This window comes from Pleurodeles waltl, chromosome 2_2 (assembly GCF_031143425.1).
Source record: "Pleurodeles waltl isolate 20211129_DDA chromosome 2_2, aPleWal1.hap1.20221129, whole genome shotgun sequence".
Classification (NCBI taxonomy): domain Eukaryota; kingdom Metazoa; phylum Chordata; class Amphibia; order Caudata; family Salamandridae; genus Pleurodeles; species Pleurodeles waltl.
Window position 1 is genome coordinate 1,174,462,419 of NC_090439.1, and position 21,125 is coordinate 1,174,483,543.

General features: G+C 50.1%; 1 protein-coding gene across 1 annotated transcript in view; it reads right to left on the bottom strand.

The window, feature by feature from the left end:
- Positions 1-21,125, bottom strand: part of LOC138275070 (C-type lectin domain family 2 member L-like) — a 151,369-nt gene that overhangs the window by 18,695 nt on the left and 111,549 nt on the right. The window contains exon 4 of the mRNA XM_069219068.1: positions 20,283-20,386. Within this exon, the coding sequence (XP_069075169.1) occupies positions 20,283-20,386 (104 nt within the window). The remainder of the gene's footprint in view (positions 1-20,282; positions 20,387-21,125) is intronic.

Here is a 21,125-nt window from a genome sequence, read left to right on the forward strand (position 1 = left end):
TAAAGAACAGATAGAGGAATTTGGGCAAGACCACCATCTTCTCCAAGTCTAAACTACCAGACATAGAGAGTGGTAGTTCTGTCCAGTCATTTACCCACTGAGCCAGCCAGTCCACCAGAAGGCCATATTTGGACTTCCAAATGCCATTAGTGTCCCGACTCATCCAGACCCGGAGGTACCTCATAGGTTCAGTCGCCCATTGCAATGGGAATTTTGAGGTAAAGTCTTTGGTTTCCGAGGGGGCGTGTCCACGATGGCGACCGGAGCGGTTGTGTAATTCACAGCTCCGCTCCCTGTCACCTGTTTATCCTGACTCCAGGCTCCCCCCACCCTCCCGGCGGGCCGCCGCTTGCCCCACCACCCGAGAAGAGCCCCGCGAGAGAGTCACCTAGATCCAAGTGAGGCCGCTCCGATCCGAGCGCATTTTAAGTTCGCCGCAGGCGGTGTGCGCTCTGCGGCTCATGCTCCCTGGTGGGGCCCAAGGCCCGCCCTGTGACTGAGGCGCGCTCGGCCCCGAAATTTGAAGGATCCCCTTGGGCGACTCTTGCATCCGCACCACCTGAGCCCACATGCTCTGTGGGGCCGCAGCCTACCTCCGGCCCGGAAAGACTGGGAAAACACTCCCACTGCAGCAAGGTGCCTCTGGTGCGCACTGCGAATGACGCGTGCGGTCTGAGGGGCCCAGACCAACTCTGCCTCTCCACAAGCAAGCCTTCAAACACATGCTTCAGGAAGATAGCACTCGCATGGATGCCCGATCGGAAGCTTTCGACGCGCAACCCCAGCGGTGACTTCCTCCTTGGCAGGGAGTACATGGTTCACCCCAGGGGGCCTTCCGCCTTCTCCCCCCGCAGGCCACCAAGCACATCTATCCAGCCCCCTGTGGCGTGGAACACTGTGATTATCGCCTGGACACTGGGATTCAAGCCTAGGGCTTGTGCATGGACAAGGTGGGGGAATCAGTGGCACTTATCGAGCCATGGCTTACCCTGCATGCACACTGGGGTCCCTCGTCGCTATTGCGCCCACGCACAAACCTCTGCTGCCCTTGCTCCTAAAGTCTACGCCTCTTACGAAGCCAGCCACACACTGGAGATATTGGCCCTCTTCCTGCGCTAGCAACATCGTTGTCCCAAGCCTGCCATATTTAATTCGACTGGATCACCTCCTGCCACCTTCGGGGCCCAACGAACCAGCGGACCCATACGGACAACTTGACCAGTAGGACACTCAATCCTCCTGTCATCATCCTGCTCCTTCTCCTCGTCACACCACAGGGGTCGGCACCTGCTCCCGACTTGTTCATCCTACTAACTCGCAGTACCAGTCTACAGCACCAATTTCCCTTCAATTACCCGGCACTGCATACGCCTTGCCCCCTGTCGGCTCACTGGCCACACTCGTCAGAAACGCACAGAACGTGCACTGCACAGTTTGAGCGCCCCGGACCTGTTTTACACTGACATCTGGATACCCGGATGGGCAAGACGCAACCCGCTAAGACACCAGCGCCACCCGCGGATATGCCGGGAATGTCACCTGGGGGCTTCGGATTCGACGGCTCGAGCGCTGAGCCAGTTTGAGTCAACCCTACAGGGCCATACAACGCAGTTCGAGAGGGTGCTACAATCCATTATAGACACCAAAAGTCCTCTCTAAACGAAGATCAACACCGTTGCTTAGCTGTCAACCTACTACGAACAGATCACCGGGCACTGGCAGAGAGAGTCGTGGAGACAGAGGGTAACATAGCACAGCTGACCCCCAGACGTGAAATCCCTTCGGGAGCAAATGACCCACTTATCCACAGAGGTGGACGAACTCAGGTGCAGAGGCGAGGATGCGGGGGCAGGTCAAGGCGCAGCAATATACGCCTGGTGGGCTTCCCTGAGAGAGCCGAGGGCCCCATCGCCGAAATATTTCTGGAAGGCTGGCTTATGGACACCATCCTAAGAACATTGTGCCAAAATTCTTCCTGATTGAACGGGCACATAGAGTCCCGGGCAGACCTCCACCACCGGGAGCCCATCCCTGCCCATTGGTCACCCGTTTCCTTAACTAATGAGACAGACACCTAGTGCTTCAGCTTTTCCGCAAAGAGGGTACGCCAAAAATACGAGAACGCAACAATCACCACCTATCCGGATTTCACTGCCAAAGTCCAAAAACGCAGCCTCCGCAACTCCTTCTACTCTGCAAAACAATGCCTCAGCGAGCACAACATTAAATATGCCCTACTCTTCTCTGCGAAACTACCAATACAGGATGGCTCCACAGTGCATGTTTTCACTTCCTCAGAGGAAGTCTGGACCTGGCTACATGCAAAGGGGCTGGACCAGCCCACTCAACAGGGGGGCCCGGAAGGGTCCTGGGCACCCCAAGAAAAGGGAAGTGAGATCGCCGAGCCCGATCGGGCACCAAGCCTACCAATGCACAATCGGTGGAGGAGCGCACGCGCCTATTGCGAAGCCACGCAGTTTGCCTCCAACGCTTACTCGCCCCTAAGTGCATTGCCGGACACTGACGTCGAATCCACCTGGGCCGACTCCTCGGACGCTGGGGACTCCCACCAGGGCCCGTTGCTCACTCCACGGTCTGCAGATGACATCTGACTCGCAGGTCCCGCGCTGCCACTTCCTTCACAGGAGATAAAACCCCAAGACACTCCCTCATCACTCTGTCCTACTTCATTTGCTCTGAGACACATCGGACCAACGCGCAACTCCCTGGGAATGCGGATCACATACCTGCAACGACTAGTGCGGGATCCGAGGTGGTGGTGGCCTGATTGGGTGCCTAGGTGGCCGGGGGCCAGTACTCCGTGGTCTGTGACTCTAGCACTGCGCCCCGCATCATATGGAACAGTTTCCTTTCTTGTGGGCCTACGGGCCTCATTTTTTGTTTACGCAAAGTTATTATGTATTGAATTACATTTCCTTCCCCACTTTTTTGGGGTTTTCCCTATTCTATGTTCTTATTGGTTTTCCCTGTCGATGCCTCGTCTGGAGAATGGGAGGGGTACAGTGGGTTCCCTCGCGGCGCCCGCTTTGTAAATTATGCTCGGGGGAGGACACCAGAGGGTATCCCACAAGCAATGAGGGTGCAGCGCTGGGGTACCACCTTGCGCTCAAACATAATAACCTAGCTATGATTACACAACCTCAGTCACACACCCCACGCTATAGCGTAATCACATGGAACGTTCGGGTTTGTCCAATCCTCGCAGGCGACAGTGCATATACAGCTTCATAAGGAGACACCTTGTCCACATAGCAATGCTACAGGAAATTTACTTGACTGCAACCACGATAGAGAGGGTGCGCACCAACTGGAAGGGACAACTCGTGGGCACTGTCACCTCATCCTTTGCTCGAGGAGTGGCTATCTGGATAGCACCAAATGTCCCGTACACGATCGCTCATACCCGACTCGATCCTGATGGCCGCTATGTACTGACAGAGGGTTGCCTAGACGGTAAACCGCTGACTCTTGTAGCCCTTTATGCACCCAACACCTCCCAAAAGAGCTTTCTACAGGCAGTGTCCGCTGGCTTGCTCCGACACCCCACAGTGGAGAGCATCTGGGGCGGAGACTTTTGATAGTGTCCCCGATATTCACCTTGACCGCTCTTCTCCTCCCCTGCCCTATGCCCCGAGCAGGCAGGTTTAACTGGAGCTTGACACATGGAGCGTAAAAAATGGCCTAAACGACGTCTGGCGCCTGCGACACCCGACAGACCTATCGGTGGCTCTGGACTGGGGCCGCCCAGGGACCCGGATACTAACATGACGCCAGCAACCGGAGGCCCTGACGGATCCCCTCTTTCAGGCGGACCTAGCGCAATGCCTGACCACTTATTTCACACAAAACCTAAACACGACCACACATAGGGCTACTGAGTGGGATGCACATAAGGTGGTGATACGGGGACACTGCATGACAGCTCTCTATGGGGTCCGCAGGGTACTAGCCAGGGAACTTTCGCAGTTAGAGTCCAAACTAGGCACTGAAGAGATTGCTGTTGCCAGAGGCGAGAAAGCGGCGGACACACTCATATCCATACGGGCAGACAGGGAGATAGATTGTGCAAACATGATCACCGTCATTACACTACACGCCAGTACCCTGAGGGTGACAGACCAGGCCGCCTGTTGACATGGCTGGCTCATGACAATCCCCAGTTGTAGGAAGTTGGCTCTGTATATATTATTTCAAAGTAAGAAATAGTGTGCACAGAGACCAAGGGTTCCCCTTAGAGGCAAGATAGTGGCAAAAAGAGATAATTCTAATGCTCTATTTTGTGGCAGTGTGGTTGAGCAGTAGGCTTATCAGAGGGTAGTGTTAAGCATTTGTTGTACACACACCGGCAATAAATGAGGAACACAGACTCAAAGACTTACTCCAGACCAATAGGTTTTTATATAGAAAAATACCTTTTCTTAGTTTATTTTAAGAACCACAGGTTCACGATTTACAAGTAATACTTCAAATGAAAGGTATTTCCCTCAGGTATTCTAGGAACTTTGAATAATCACAACAGCATGTACCGTTTTGGCAAAAATGGCAATAAGCTATTTCAAAAGTGGACACAGTGCAAAAATCAACAGTTAGTGGGGGAGGTAAGTAATTGCTAAGTTCACAGGTAAGTAAAACACTTACAGGGTTCAAGGTTGGGTCCAAGGTAGCCCACCGTTGGGGGTTCAAGGCAACCCCAAAGTTACCACACCAGCAGCTCAAGGCCGGTCAGGTACAGAGGTCAAATAGGTGCTCAAAACACATAAGCTTCAATGGAGAACATGGGTGCCCCGATTCCAGTCTGCCAGCAGGTAACTACCCGTGTCCTTGGAGGGCAGACCAGGGGGGTTTGTAGGGCACTGGGGGGGGGGGGGGGGGGGGACAAGCAGGCACAGAAAGTACACCCTCAGCGGCACAGGGGCAGCCGGGTGCAGAGTGCAAACAGGCTTCGGGTTTTGTATTTAAAGCAATGGGGAGACCCGGGGGTCTCTTCAACGATGTAGGCAGGCACAGAGGGGGCTCCTCGAGGTAGCCACCACCTGGGCTAGGCAGAGGGTCGCCTGGGGGTCGCTCCTGTACTGGAGTTAGGTTCCTTCCGGTCCAGGGGGCAGCGGGTGCAGTGTTGGTTCCAGGCGTCGGGTCCCTTGTTACAGGCTGTCGCGGTCAGGGGGAGTGTAGGAAAGTACCATCTTGCCTGGCATGTTACCCCCATATTTCACTGTATATATGTTGTTTTAGTTGTATGTGTCACTGGGACCCTGCCAGCCAGGGCCCCAGTGCTCATAAGTGTGCCCTGTATGTGTTACCTGTGTTATGACTAACTGTCTCACTGAGGCTCTGCTATCCAGAACCTCAGTGGTTATGCTCTCTCATTCTCTTTCCAAATTGTCACTATTAGGCTAGTGACCAATTTCACCAATTTACATTGGCATACTGGAACACCCTTATAATTCCCTAGTATATGGTACTGAGGTACCCAGGGTATTGGGGTTCCAGGAGATCCCTATGGGCTGCAGAATTTCTTGTTCCACCCATAGGGAGATCTGACAATTCTTACACAGGCCTGCTAGTGCAGCCTGAGTGAAATAACGTCCACGTTATTTCACAGCCATTTACCACTGCACTTAAGTAACTTATAAGTCACCTATATGTCTAACCTTTACCTGGTAAAGGTTGGGTGCTAAGCTACTTAGTGTGTGGGCACCCTGGCACTAGCCAAGGTGCCCCCACATTGTTCAGGGCAAATTCCCCAGACTTTGTGAGTGCGGGGACACCATTACACAGGTGCACTATACATATGTCACGACATATGTATAGCGTCACAATGGTAACTCCGAACATGGCCATGTAACATGTCTAAGATCATGGAATTGTCACCCCAATGCCATCCTGGCAATGGGGAGACAATTCCATGATCCCCCGAGTCTCTAGCACAGACCCGGGTACCGCCAAACTGCCTTTCCCGGGGTTTCACTGCAGCTTCTGCTGCTGCCAACCCCTCAGACAGGTTTCTGCCCTCCTGGGGTCCAGCCAGGCTTGGCCCAGGAAGGCAGAACAAAGGACTTCCTCAGAGAGAGGGTGTTACACCCTCTCCCTTTGGAAAAAGGTGTTAGGGCTTGGGAGGAGTAGCCTCCCCCAGCCTCTGGAAATGCTTTCATGCGAACAGATGGTGCCCATTTCTGCATAAGCCAGTCTACACCGGTTCAGGGATCCCCCAGCCCTGCTCTGGCGTGAAACTGGACAAAGGGAAGGGGAGTGACCACTCCCCTGATGTGCACCTCCCCTGGGAGGTGCCCAGAGCTCCTCCAGTGTGCTCCAGACCTCTGCCATCTTGGAAACAGAGGTGCTGCTGGCACACTGGACTGCTCTGAGTGGCCAGTGCCAACAGGTGACGTCAGAGACTCCTTCTGATAGGCTCCTCCAGGTGTTGCTAGCCTATCCTCTCTCCTAGGTAGCCAAACCTCCTTTTCTGACTATTTAGGGTCTCTGCTTTGGGGAATTCTTTAGTTAACGAATGCAAGAGCTCATCAGAGTTCCTCTGCATCTCTCTCTTCACTTCTGCCAAGGAATATACTGCTGACCGCGTTGGAAGCCTGCAAAACCAACAAAGTAGCAAAGACGACTACTGCGACCTTGTAACGCAGATCCTGACGCCTTCTCGACTATTTTCCTGGTGGTGCATGCTGTGGGGGTAGTCTGCCTCCTCTCTGCACTAGAAGCTCCGAAGAAATCTCCCGTGGGTCGACCGAATCTTCGACCTGCAACCGCAGGCACCAAAGAACTGCATCACTGGTCCTCTGGGTCTCCTCTCAGCACAACGAGCGAGGTCCCTTGAACTCAGCAACTCTGTCCAAGTGACTCCCACAGTCCAGTGACTCTTCAGTCCAAGTTTGGTGGAGGTAAGTCCTTGCCTCCCCACGCTAGACTGCATTGCTGGGAACGGCGTGTTTTGCAGCTACTCCGGCTCCTGTGCACTCTTCCAGGATTTCCTTTGTGCACATCCAAGCCTGGGTCCCCGGCACTCTAACCTGCATTGCACGACCTCCTGAGTTGTCCTCCGGCTTCGTGGGACCCTCTTGTGCAACTTCGGGTGAGCTCCAGTTCACTCAACTTCGTAGTGCCTGTTCCGGCACTTCTCCAGGTGCTGCTTGCTTCTGAGTGGGCTCTTTGTCTTGCTGGACACCTCTTCTGTCTCCTCACGCAATTGGCGACATCCTGGTCCCTCCTGGGCCACAGCAGCATCCAAAAACCTTAACCGCGACCCTTGCAGCTAGCAAGGCTTGTTTGTGGTCTTTCTGCATGGAAACACCTCTGCACAACTCTTCACGACGTGGGACATCCATCCTCCAAAGGGGAAGTTTCTAGCCCTTGTCGTTCTTGCAGAATCCACAGCTTCTACTATCCAGTGGCAGCTTCTTTGCACCCACAGCTGGCATTTCCTGGGCATCTGCCCACTCCCGACTTGATCGTGACTCTTGGACTGGGTCCCCTTGTTCCACAGGTACTCTCGTCAGGAAATCCATCGTTGTTGCATTGCTGGTGTTGGTCTTCCTTGCAGAATTCCCCTATCACTACTTCTGTGCTCTTTGGGGAACTTAGGTGCACTTTGCACCCACTTTTCAGGGTCTTGGGGTGGGCTATTTTTCTAACCCTCACTGTTTTCTTACAGTTCCAGCGACCCTCTACAAGGTCACATAGGTTTGGGGTCCATTCGTGGTTCGCATTCCACTTCTAGAGTATATGGTTTGTGTTGCCCCTATCCCTATGTGCCCCCATTGCATTCTATTGTGACTATACATTGTTTGCACTGTTTTCTATTGCTATTACTGCATATTTTGGTATTGTTTACATATATCTTGTGTATATTTGCTATCCTCATACTGAGGGTACTCACTGAGATACTTTGGCATATTGTCATAAAAATAAAGTACCTTTATTTTTAGTATATCTGTGTATTGTGTTTTCTTATGATATTGTGCAAGTGACACTAGTGGTACTGTAGGAGCTTCACTCGTCTCCTAGTTCAGCCTAAGCTGCTCTGCTAAGCTATCTTTTCTACCAGCCTATGCTGCTAGACACCCCTCTACACTAATAAGGGATACCTGGCCCTGGTGCAAGGTGTAAGTACCTCTTGGTACCCCCTACAAGCCAGTCCAGCCTCCTACAGGGAGCCTCTGGATTTCCTCTGCAGGTGTTGTTGTGGGGGCTTGGGGGGGTCAACTCTGGCTACTCACAGGCTCACAGTCTCCGGGGAGTCATCCCTGTAGTGTTAGTTTTCCGCAGGTCGAGCCGGAGGCGTCGGGTGCAGAGTAGAAAGTCTCACGCTTCTGGCGGGAAACGTGCAGTCTTTGAAAGTTGTTTCTTTGTTGCAAGAAAGTTGCAGATGGCTAAACAGAGACGCTGTTCACTGGAGTTACTTGGTCCTTGGGTGCAGGGCAGTCCTCTGAGGCTTCTGGTCCCTGTTGGAGGCGTCGCTGTTGCAATTTTCTTCGAAGTTGGGAGACAGGTCGGTAGGGCTGGGGCCAAAGCAGTTGTCATCTCCGTCTTCACTGCAGGGCTTCAGGTCAGCAGTCCTTCTTCTTCTTTAGGTTGCAGGAATCTAGTTTCCTAGGTTCTGGGGAGCCCCTAAATACTGAATTTAGGGGTGTGTTTAGGTCTGGGAGGGCAGTAGCCAATGGCTACTGTCCTTGAGGGTAGCTACACACTCTTTGTGTCTCCTCCCTGTGGGGAGGGGGGCACATCCCTAATCCTATTGGGGGAATCCTCCATCCACAAGATGGAGGATTTCTAAAAGTAAGAGTCACCTCAGCTCAGGACACCTTAGGGGCTGTCCTGACTGGGGGGTGACTCCTCCTTGTTTTTCTCAATATCTCCTCCAGCCTTGCCACCAAAAGTGGGGGCATTGGCCGGAGGGACGGGCATCTCCACTAGCTGGTATGCCCTGGGGTGCTGTAACAAAAGGGGTGAGCATTTGAGGCTCACCACCAGGTGTTACAGTTCCTGCAGGGGGAGGTGACAAGCACCTCCACCCAGTACAGGCTTTGTTCCTGGCCACAGAGTGACAAAGGCACTCTCCCCATGTGGCCTGCAACATGTCTGGTGTGTGGCAGGCTGGCAAAAACTAGTCAGTCCACACTGGAAGTCGGCTATGTTTTCAGGGGGCATCTCTAAGATGCCCTCTGGGTGTATGTAGGAGGCTGGACTGGCTTGTAGTGAGTACCAAGGGGTACTTGCACCTTGCACCAGGCCCAGTTATCCCTTATTAGTGTATAGGGTGTCTAGCAGCATAGGCTGATAGATAATGGTAGCTTAGCAGAGCAGCTTAGGCTGAACTAGGAGACGTGTGAAGCTACTACAGTACCACTTAGTGTCATATGCACAATATCATAAGAAAACACAATACACAGTTATACTAAAAATAAAGGTACTTTATTTTTATGACAATATGCCAAAGTATCTTAGAGTGTACCCTCAGTAAGAGGATAGGAAATATACACAAGATATATATACACAATAGCAAAAATATGCAGTATAGCCTTAGAAAACAGTGCAAACAATGTATAGTTACAATAGGATGCAATGGGGAAACATAGGGATAGGGGCAACACAAACCATATACTCCAAAAGTGGAATGCGAACCACGAATGGACCCCAAACCTATGTGACCTTGTAGAGGGTCGCTGGGACTATTAGAAAATAGTGAGAGTTAGAAAAATAACCCTCCCCAAGACCCTGTAAAGTGAGTGCAAAGTGCACTGAAGTTCCCCTAAGGACAAAAGAGTCGTGTTAGAGGAATAATGCAGGAAAGACACAAACCAGCAATGCAACAACTGTGGATTTCCAATCTAGGGTACCTGTGGAACAAGGGGACCAAGTCCAAAAGTCACAAGCAAGTCGGAGATGGGCAGATGCCCAGGAAATGCCAGCTGCGGGTGCAAAGAAGCTTCGACTGGACAGAAGAAGCTGAGGTTTCTGCAGGAACGAAAAGGGCTAGAGACTTCCCCTTTGGTGGACGGATCCCTCTCGCCTTTGAGAGTCGTGCAGAAGTGTTTTCCCGCCGGAAGGACGCCAACAAGCCTTGCTACACGCAAATCATGTGTTTGGCGTTTTTGGACGCTGCTGGGGCCCAGGAGGGACCAGGAGGTCGCAAATTGGACCTGCAGAGAGAGGGGACGTCGAGCAAGACAAAGAGCCCTCACTGAAGCAGGTAGCACCCGGAGAAGTGCCAGAAACAGGCACTACAAGGATGCGTGAAACGGTGCTCGCCGAAGTTGCACAAAGGAGTCCCACGTCGCCGGAGACCAACTTAGAAAGTCGTGCAATGCAGGTTAGAGTGCCGTGGACCCAGGCTTGGCTGTGCATGAAGGATTTCCGCCGGAAGTGCACAGGGGCCGGAGTAGCTGCAAAGTCGCGGTTCCCAGCAATGCAGCCCAGCGAGGTGAGGCAAGGACTTACCTCCACCAAACTTGGGCTGAAGAGTCACTGGACTGTGGGGGTCACTTGGACAGCGTCGCTGGATTCGAGGGACCTCGCTCGTCGTGCTGAGAGGAGACCCAAGGGACCGGTAATGCAGCTTTTTGGTGCCTGCGGTTGCAGGGGGAAGATTCCGTCGACCCACGGGAGATTTCTTCGGAGCTTCTGGTGCAGAGAGGAGGCAGGCTACCCCCACAGCATGCACAAGCAGGAAAACAGTCGAGAAGGCGGCAGGATCAGCGTTACAGAGTTGCAGTAGTCGTCTTTGCTACTATGTTGCAGATTTGCAGGCTTCCAGCGCGGTCAGCGGTCGATTCCTTATCAGAAGGTGAAGAGAGAGATGCAGAGGAACTCGGCTGAGCTCATGCATTCGTTATCTAAAGTTTCCCCAGAGACAGAGACCCTAAATAGCCAGAAAAGAGGGTTTGGCTACCTAGGAGAGAGGAAAGGCTACTAACACCTGAAGGAGCCTATCAGCAGGAGTCTCTGACGTCACCTGGTGGCACTGGCCACTCAGAGCAGTCCAGTGTGCCAGCAGCACCTCTGTTTCCAAGATGCAGAGGTCTGGAGCACACTGGAGGAGCTCTGGACACCTCCCAGGGGAGGTGCAGGTCAGGGGAGTGGTCACTCCCCTTTCCTTTGTCCAGTTTCGCGCCAGAGCAGGGGCTAAGGGGTCCCTGAACCGGTGTAGACTGGCTTATGCAGAATTGGGCACATCTGTGCCCAACAAAGCATTTCCAGAGGCTGGGGGAGGCTACTCCTCCCCTGCCTTCACACCATTTTCCAAAGGGAGAGGGTGTCACACCCTCTCTCAGAGGAAGTTCTTTGTTCTGCCATCCTGGGCCAGGCCTGGCTGGACCCCAGGAGGGCAGCTGCCTGTCTGAGGGGTTGGCAGCAGCAGCAGCTATAGAGAAACCCCAGGAAGGGCAGTCTGGCAGTACCAGGGTCTGTGCTACAGACCACTGGGATCATGGAATTGTACCAACAATGCCAGGATGGCATAGAGGGGGCAATTCCATGATCATAGACATGTTACATGGCCATATTCGGAGTTACCATGGTGAAGCTACATATAGGTAGTGACCTATATGTAGTGCACGCGTGTAATGGTGTCCCCGCACTCACAAAGTTCAGTGAATTGGCTCTGAACAATGTGGGGGCACCTTGGCTAGTGCCAGGGTGCCCTCACACTAAGTAACTTTGCACCTGACCTTTACCAGGTAAAGGTTAGACATATAGGTGACTTATAAGTTACTTAAGTGCAGTGTAAAATGGCTGTGAAATAACGTGGACGTTATTTCACTCAAGCTGCAGTGGCAGGCCTGTGTAAGATTTGTCAGAGCTCCCTATGGGTGGCAAAAGAAATGCTGCAGCCCATAGGGATCTCCTGGAACCCCAATACCCTGGGTACCTCAGTACCATATACTAGGGAATTATAAGGGTGTTCCAGTAAGCCAATGTAAATTGGTAAAAATGGTCACTAGCCTGTTAGTGACAATTTGGAAAGAAATGAGAGAGCATAACCACTGAGGTTCTGGTTAGCAGAGCCTCAGTGAGACAGTTAGGCACCACACAGGGAACATATACATGCACACCTATGAGCACTGGGGCCCTGTGTGACAGGGTCCCAGTGACACATACATATAGGCCACAAACTTATGAGCACTGGGGTCCTGACCAGCAGGATCCCAGTGACACATAACAAACATACTGAAAACATAGTGTTTTCACTATGAGCACTGAGGCCTGGCTATCAGGATCCCAGTGAGACAGTGAAAACAGTGACAAACACCCTGAGATACACTCACAAACAGGCCAAAAGTGGGGGTAACAAGGCTAGAAAGAGGCTACCTTCTCACAGTGTATTTTACAATAAATTGTACACTGGCATCAGTGTGCATTTATTGTGCTGAGAAGTTTGATACCAAACTTCACAGTTTCAGTGTAGCCATTATGGTGCTGTGGAGTTCGTGTTTGACAGACTCCCAGACCATATAATCTCATGGCTACGCTGCACTCACAATGTCTAAGATTTTGCTTAGACACTGTAGGGGCATAGTGATCATGCACATATTCCCTCATCTGTGGTATAGTGCACCCTGCCTTAGGGCTGTAAGGCCTGCTAGAGGGGTGACTTACCTTTGCCACAGGCAGTGTGAGGTAGGCATGGCACATTTTCTCCCCACCAGCACACACAAGCTGTGAAGCAGTGTGCATGTGCTGAGTGAGGGGTCCCCAGGGTGGCATAAGACATGCTGCAGCCCTTAGGGACCTTCCCTGGCATCAGGGCCCTTGGTACCAGGGGTACCAGTTACAAGGGACTTACCTGAGTGCCAGGGTTGTGCCATTTGTGGAGACAAAGGTACAGTTTAGGGAAAGAACACTGGTGCTGGGCTTGGTTAGCAGGGTCTAAGCACACTTTCAAATCATAACTTAGCATCAGCAAAGGCAGAAAGTCAGGGGGTAACCATGCCAAGGAGGCATTTCCTTACACTAGTCTTCGCCCATCAGCGCGATCCGCTTGGACTCAGGCGAACTAGTAAACACCCAAGGGGCAATCAACGAGGCCTTCTACACCTACTATAGTATACTGTACGCCCTCCCATCCCCCCAGGGGACCGCGTGACTGGTTTTTTAGACTCCCTACAGTTCCGCCGCATGCCTCCAGAACAGGCGGACACACTAAACGGGCCTATCAAGGTCGAGGAGATCTGCCTTGCGATACCTCAGTTGTCCAGGGGCAAGGCCTGAGGCTGGCCTGGCTTGTAGTGGGTACCAGAGGTACTTACACCTTGTGCCAGGTCCAGTTATCCCTTATTAGTGTAGAAGAGGTGTTTCTAGCAGCCTGGGCTGATAGAAGGTAGCTATGGCAAAGTAGCTTAGGCTGAACTAGGAGACATGTAAAGCTCCTACTATACCACTGGTGTTATATGCACAATATCATAAGAAAACACAATACACAGATATACTGAAAATAAAGGTACTTTATTTTTATGAAAATATGCCAAAAGTATCTCAGTGAGTACCCTCAGTATGAGGATGCCAAATATACACAAGATATGGAAATAGGTGTGAAGGGCTGGGGAGAAGCAGCCTCCCCCAGCCTTTGGAAATGCTTTGATGGGCACAGATGGTGCCCTCTCTGCATAAGCCAGTCTACACCGGTTCAGGGATCCCCTAGCCCTGCTCTGGCATGAAACTGGACAAAGGAAAGGGGAGGTGCCCAGAGCTCCTCCAGTGTGTCCCAGACCTCTGCCATCTTGGATACAGAGGTGTTGGGGCACAATGGACAACTCTGAAAGGCCAGTGCTAGCAGGTGACATCAGAGACCCCTCCTGATAGGTGCTTACCTTTCTCAGTAGCCAATCCAGGTCTCCTAGTTCAGCGTAAGCTGCTTTGCCATAGCTACCTTCTATCAGCCTAAGCTGCTAGAAACACCTCTTCTACACTAATAAGGGATAACTGGACCTGGCACAAGGTGTAAGTACCTCTGGTGCCCACTACAAGCCAGGCCAGCCTCCTACAGCAATATCTGTATATCTCTAGGAATAGAGTGGTCCTTCCTGTGGAAAGCACGAGGTGACAGTGTGATAATGCAATTGCAAGTATTTATCCCACTGCTGCACCACCAATGTAGGAGGCTGGCCTGGTTTGCAGTGGGTACCTAAGGTATTTACACCTTATACCAGGGCCAGTTATCCCTTAATAGTGAATTGTAGGCTGTGTCTAGAAGCCAGGCTCACTAGAGGTAGCTGTAGCTGAGCAGTCAAGGCTTATCTAGGAGACATGCAAAGCTCAAGCAATACCACTGTAGGCACACAGTACTCGCACACATGAAAAAAAATGCACAGAGTTACAAAAATAAAGGTACTTTATTTTGGTGACACAAATGCCAAAAATACCATAGAGACTATACTCCCTTAGGAGGTAGGTAGTACACAAATTATATACACTACTATGCAAAAACAGGTGTAAAACAGTTAGAAAACTGCAGATAGTGAAAATCACAATAGTCAGAAATGGGCCTATGGGGAACACGAACTATATACTAAAATAAAATATTGGAATGCAAATGTCTGTTTCCCACCTAGGCAAGTGTAGTGTGTAGAGGGTCTTTAGGAGTAGTAGAAACACCAAAAGTTAAGTACTAGAACCCTCCCCAGAGTCCAGGAAACTAGGAGTAAAGTACAGGAACTTCCCAAAACACACAGAAAGATAAAGAGAAAGAAGATTATGCAAGAACAGGCAGAGACTGCAAGACACCAACAGTGGATTCCTGGACCTGAAGCCTGTGAAAAAAGGGGGCCAAGTCCAAGAAGCACAGACGAGTCCAGGGAGAACAGGAGCCCCTGCTAACCCGTATGACGGTGCAAAAGAAGAACCACCGGAGAAGAAGAACAGTCAGTACTGCACCCAGAAGACAGATGCTGGTTCTGGTTGGTGCAGATGATGTCCCACGCCGGGTGGGGGATTGCAGCCTGGTTTGTGTCGCTGGAGTCTGCCAACAAGCTTTGGCACACGCAAAGCTTGCAGTTAGGGGAAATTGGCGCTGTCTGGGACCAGGAGGGACCTGGTGGACTACCAGGTAGGGAAGTCAGAGGGGGCTCTCAGCAACTCAGAGAGCCAGAGAAGACCAGACAACAAGCACAGGAGTCCCACAGCATGGGGACAAAGGAGGTACAAAAGGATGCCCATGCATCACTACAACAAAGGATTCCACGCCGCTGGAGAACCACTCAGGAAGATGTGCGTTGCAGGATAGAGTGCTGGGGGGCTGGAGCTGCACGGTGCATGAAGAACTTTGTGGAAGGATGCCAACAAGCCTTGGCAACTGCAAAACGCAGAGTGCATGGGGGTACTGTCTTGCGTGGGGAGACAAGCTCTTACCTCCACCAAACTTGGACAGAAGGACATCAGGACCATCGGGACCACTTTACTCAACCACCTGTGATGCAGGATCAAGGCAACTCATGAGGAAAGGGGACCCACACCACCCATCGTCGATGCAGAGAGGTGCCTGCTGAAGCAGGAGAGTGACTCCTTCACTCCAAGGGAATTTCCTTCGTTCTTCTGGTGTAGGCTGAAGACAGGCTGTCCTCTGAGGATGCAAGACTGGGAAACAGTTGCAGTTGCTGGCAGAAGCTGAAGATACAATGTTGCAGAAGTCATCTTTGCTTCTTTGTTGCAGTTTGTAGAGATCCTGGAGGGTCCAGATGCATTTGTTTCAGTGAAAATGTGAAGTAGAGTATGCAGGGGATTCCTGCTGGAGTCTTGCATTCCGAATCTGAAGAACCACCCAAAGGAGAGACCCTAAATAGTCCTGAAAGGGGGATTGGTCACCTAACCAGATAAGGACCTATCAGGAGGGGTCTCTAAAGTCACCTGCTGGCACTGGCCAATCAGGTGCTCCCAGAGTGTCCCACCATCTTGGGATCCAAGATGGCAAAACCCAGGGACACTCTGGAGGATCTCTGGGCACCACCCCTGGGGTGGTGTTGGACAGGGGAGTGGTCACTCCCCTTTCCTTTGTCCAGTTTTGCACCAAAGCAGGGACTTGGGGGGCCTGAACTGGTATAGACTGGATTATGCAAGGATGGAACCAAATGTACCCTTCAAAGCATTTCCAGTGGCTTGGAAATGCTGCCCCTCCCAAGCCTGTAACACCTATTTCCAAAGGGAGAGGGTGTAACACCCCTCTCCAAAAGGAAATCCTTTGTTCTGCCTACCTGGACTTGAGCGACTCAAGCAACAGGAGGGCAGAAACCTGTCTGTGAGGTGGTAGCAGCTGGCGCTGCCTGGAAAACCTCAGAAGGCTGGAATGGCAATACTGGGGGTTCTCTAAGGAGCCCCCAAAGTGCATGGAATCAAACAACCAATGCTAGCAAAAGCACGGGGTATGATTTCTACATGTTTGATACCAAACATGCCTATGTTCAGAGTTACCATTATATAGCTGGAAATAGGTAGTGACCTATGTCCAGTACATACGTAAAATGGTTTCCCTGCACTCACAAAGTCTGGAAAATGGTCCTGGAGGTCATGGGGTACCTCTGCCAGTGCAGGGGTGCCCTCACACAGGTACTCTGTACCCTGCCCTCAGTGCTGGAGGGCCTGCTATAGGAGTGGCTCATAACTGACCTGGTGCAGTGTAAATGGCCGTGAACGGGTGTATGCACCTTTTCACGCACAGCGCAATGGCAGTCCTGAAGAAGCGTTTGCATGAGCTCCCTATTGGTGGCAAAAGAAATGCTGCAGCCCATAGGGATCCCCTGGAATCCCAATGTCCTGGGTACCCAGGTACTATTTACTAGGGACTTGTAAGGGCATCAGTATGCCAATTGTGGGTGAAATACTGGGTTACCAGTATGGAACAACCATAATTTAAGGGAGAGAGCATAACTACTGGGGTCTGATTACCACGTTCCCAGTAGACACAGTCAAACACACTGACAAATAGGCCAAAAGTGGGGGTAACCAAGCTAGAAAGAGGCTACTTTCCTACAGACAACATTGGGGATTTCTTATGACAGTCAATACACCATAAATTCCAACTAGAAGCTGGTAACTATATCAAGGTTTGTGTCTTTGGATTTGTAATAAAGAACCCTTTTAATCAGGAAGTCATTTTTTGATAACAATTTTAAATGTGCCTCTTTTAGAAAGTTAGCATTCTTCTGCCCTTAGCCCTTTTGTGCCTGCAGCTTGGCCAAGGTCACATGACTGGGTGTAACTGACAGTCAGACTTTGTGACTTCCTCTCTAACAGTCACACAATAGAGGGATGAGGTGTACCTGAATGGGTAATCGGCTGGCAGGGTGGGGGCAGAATTGAGTATAGCCCAACTTACCTCTGAATAGGCTGCACTCTGCCTTGATACAAAGGGCCTAAGGACCTCACATTGTTACTGGGGCCAGCTTGGAGCCAAGGCAGGGGAGGCAGGACATTCCATGCACTTCAAAGCTATTGTCTAGAAGCTTCTCCAACTTTCAATAACCAGTGCACCAGGGTATAAAAGTACAGCCTCAGACACCAACTCTTCAGTGCTTCTGGACCTGTGGCTACTCTGCTATGAAGAAGGACTGCCACTCTGCTGGGCTTCTGCTCTGAAAGACTTCTGATCTGCTGGATTGCTGCTCTGTTTGCCCAGCTGCTCTGGTACCATCTGGCTGGGGACAAGGACTGAATCTTCAACTGTCCCAGGACTTCCAGAGTGAGTCACAAGGACTAGTTTTATGGACTTCTGTGAAGAGCCACAGGGACACAAAAGGCTACCTCCATCTAGAACCTGCACCCTTGGCCCAGCCTGAGTAAGTCCTAAATTCCCAAGAGGTGGCCCCCCAGTCCTGGGCCAATGAAAGTGGTGCTAAAGGTGCCAAGATGCCAAAATTGGGGACTTTTTTGGCTAAAAACTGCTCTGAGAACCCAGTGGAGGTCCAGACTAACCTGCTTGCCTATCCGCCTGAGGAGCATCGCTGAATGGATTGGCTTTTTATCTTTTCCCACTATGTTCTTCTCTGCAGCCGCAAATCTGGTTCTTTCATAAAAGAGTATCCAACCTCATAAAATTGTCTTCAGCAACAACCCTTTGCCTCCTCCCACTGGAAAATTTTTACTTCCATTTCAGAGGCTAAGGATGAACATAGAAATCATCTCTGCGGCTTTCACCCCATGCTATCTGGTGATGACACTCCTTCAGACACTTCCTACACCCTTCCCTAGCTGGTCGGCTATATTTTTCCATTTGACCAGATCTTGCTCAACTAGAAATCCATGGTTGCTGCTTTGATCGTTTAAGTTCTAGTTGTTACTATAAACTTTAAAAAAACATAACTCAAGTTCTTCTAAGTGGATTTTTGTCATTTAATAGTCAAATAATTTATTAAAATGTACTCTATCTTTCTAAATTGGTTTGGGATGTTTCTTGTGTTGTGTTTTCATTTTATTGCTGTTTGCGTGCTGCATAATTACTTTACACATTGCCTCTACCTTATGTCTGACTGCTTTTTGTGCCAAGCTACCCACTTTTTGTGGTTCACCTTACAAGGGATTGTGTCTGTTGCTTAGCTAGGGCTCCTCCAACAACCCAATTTCTAACAGTCTCTCAACACTGAAGGGTCACTGCGAGACATGGTTCAGCCCCCAGGAAACAAATCAGACTGACTAACCACAACAAGAACTTCCAGCTACAAATGTGCACTCATACAGCACTGTGTCCACACCTCAAGTGCATGCAAGTCAGATATCTCAGCCAGAGAGTCGAAGATGCCAAGCCTGACGACACCACACAGTGAAACAGCCGATCAGATCCAGTGTTCGCAGGGCTTTGTTGCTCACTAACATCAAGAACACTATTCATTCCACAGGTGTGAACTGCGTTTATAGAGGAGAGGGTTTGTTTTTACACCTACAATGCACTGGATGACTTGTCATCACTAAGTGTTTGTTTCTTCATCACACTTTTATTTATTATACAGTTTAATGAATAATACTGTGCTAAGCAGACAACACAATGTTCTTTAAACATAATTTAAAAGAGTCATTTGTGTTTTGGCCAATGAACGGACAGCAAAAACAGACTACTCAGTCTTCTCTCGGGGTCTGCAGACTTATTGTATGGTTATTTATAAATAATGCTTTCCCTTACTCTTGTGAGCCATAAAGCGCTTTATAAGTGTTAAAGTGCTTCATATGCCTTGTAGAATAACTTTACCTCCATTCTACAAGGCAGGCGTTTTGCAGCATCATATATTCACCCTCAGGAGTGCTCATGTTATTAAGCAGTCTAAAGTACTTTTCCATGGTTTCTTTGGCAGTTAAGGCTTCCAGGAGCTATCCGTGTGTTATGTTTTCTCTTTTCGTGGTGACAGGCACTGGTGATGGCAAACCCTGAGTTATGGGAAAGAGGTGGCTGCTGAAATGTGGGCCCTTTGTCTGAATGAGTCTAGGTCGATGATTGGACTAGTTTTTAATGATTTCCTAAGAAGACATCTCAGCTGGAGCCTTCATTTCCTTGTGAGAAGAGCCAGATTGCCACTGCTCATGTATATGAGAAGAGGTCTGTAGTGCTACATTATTTGGGTGTTTACACTCCTTCAAATGTGCATCCTCCCACTGGGTACTTGTCACCACAACTAACTATGAACTAAAGGTGCTGCAGGCAGGAGTGGGAGCCACTTCTTTCGACCCTGATCGACCAACACAGAAATGTGTTAGGGGTAGAAAGCCCTTTGGGTGCTTTTTGTTTGGGGTAGATGAGTGTGTGTGCTTGGCTTGTGTTTTGTCGCATATTTTGCAAACAGACCGTTTAAGTATAATGCCTGGGATATGTTCTGCCTTGCCTTTGATAACTGTGCTGTCAAATAACCCTTTTTTATACCATATGGTAATAAATGTGTGTTGTACAACCCACCATTTGAATCCACTTAATTAAAAAATATTATGTGGGGAAAAACCTCTTCCCCCACCCCTCCACCCAACATCCACCTCTTTCAGCTCGGGCTTGCTTGTGTATTATGCACAGGTCTAAAACTTCCACCCACCAATTTTCAAATCCACCAGCCTCCCCTGACACCAGTCATCACAAATGTGTGCTGGAGAGCATCTTTAAAACACACATCCAGGGCTCTGTTTTTGTGAAACAGACCCTGTGTCAAGTCCACGGGCAGGGTTTGTGAGTTCTAAAGGGAGCCAGCTGAGCCTATCCTGGTGTGCATTACACACTCATATCTAAATTGTATATTTCCGCCACTCTCAATACAAACAAATGTCCCTATAAAAAGGTGACAGACTCTTACAAGCTGCTACTGCAGGCGGTCCCGTTCGCCCAGTGGATTTCATCCTCTCTCTTCCGCAGACCGACCCACACGTGGTGCTCACCGGAAATGTCCATCAAGAAATTCTGCATAAAGGAAAAATGATTCAGCCATATATTTTTTTTTACAATTTGCAACAAGTTTACATGAAGGAACTAAACAATCAATATTTATATCAACCTTATGTTCTCGCTCATATAGTGGGAACGGCTTGAAAAGTATCTGATTAAACACATTTTAAAACAATACCTGATTCCCAGTTTTGTCATCAGTGGAATGGGTATAATTTAATTGTATCACTTTTTGTGTCATAAGTTGTTTCAAATGTGAGATCTACTGGCTTTGCTATTGCTTGTTTAAACTACCTGATGATAGGGACCAGGAGGTTGCAGGGGCTGTAACTGTTGTGCCATTGCAGCAGCAGGGGGCGCTGTGCAGGAAGCGACAAGATGTGAATGTGCAATGGAGAAACCCACAAGGTACTAGTAATGAATGGTGGGGAAAGTTATCTGGTCTTGAGTCATACACATCCTGTCAAATTATCATTTCTCTGCCATGTTCTTTTTAGATAGATAGTGATAAGTGAGGCCTCTGTGACGAATCACTTCAAAAGAATCACCTCAGTTGAGGTAGATGTTTGTTTACTTACAACAGCTTACATGGCATGCACCACCCCTAAGGTGTTGCCTGTGAGGTGGATCCTCTTTTACATATTCCTCCATGGAGAGAAAATAGCCAATGAGGTTTAAGGAAGTGACCCTTCCCACAGGAAGTGGTCACCATAGTGAGTGTAGCCACCCAAGGGTAAGTGTTCCATTGGACACT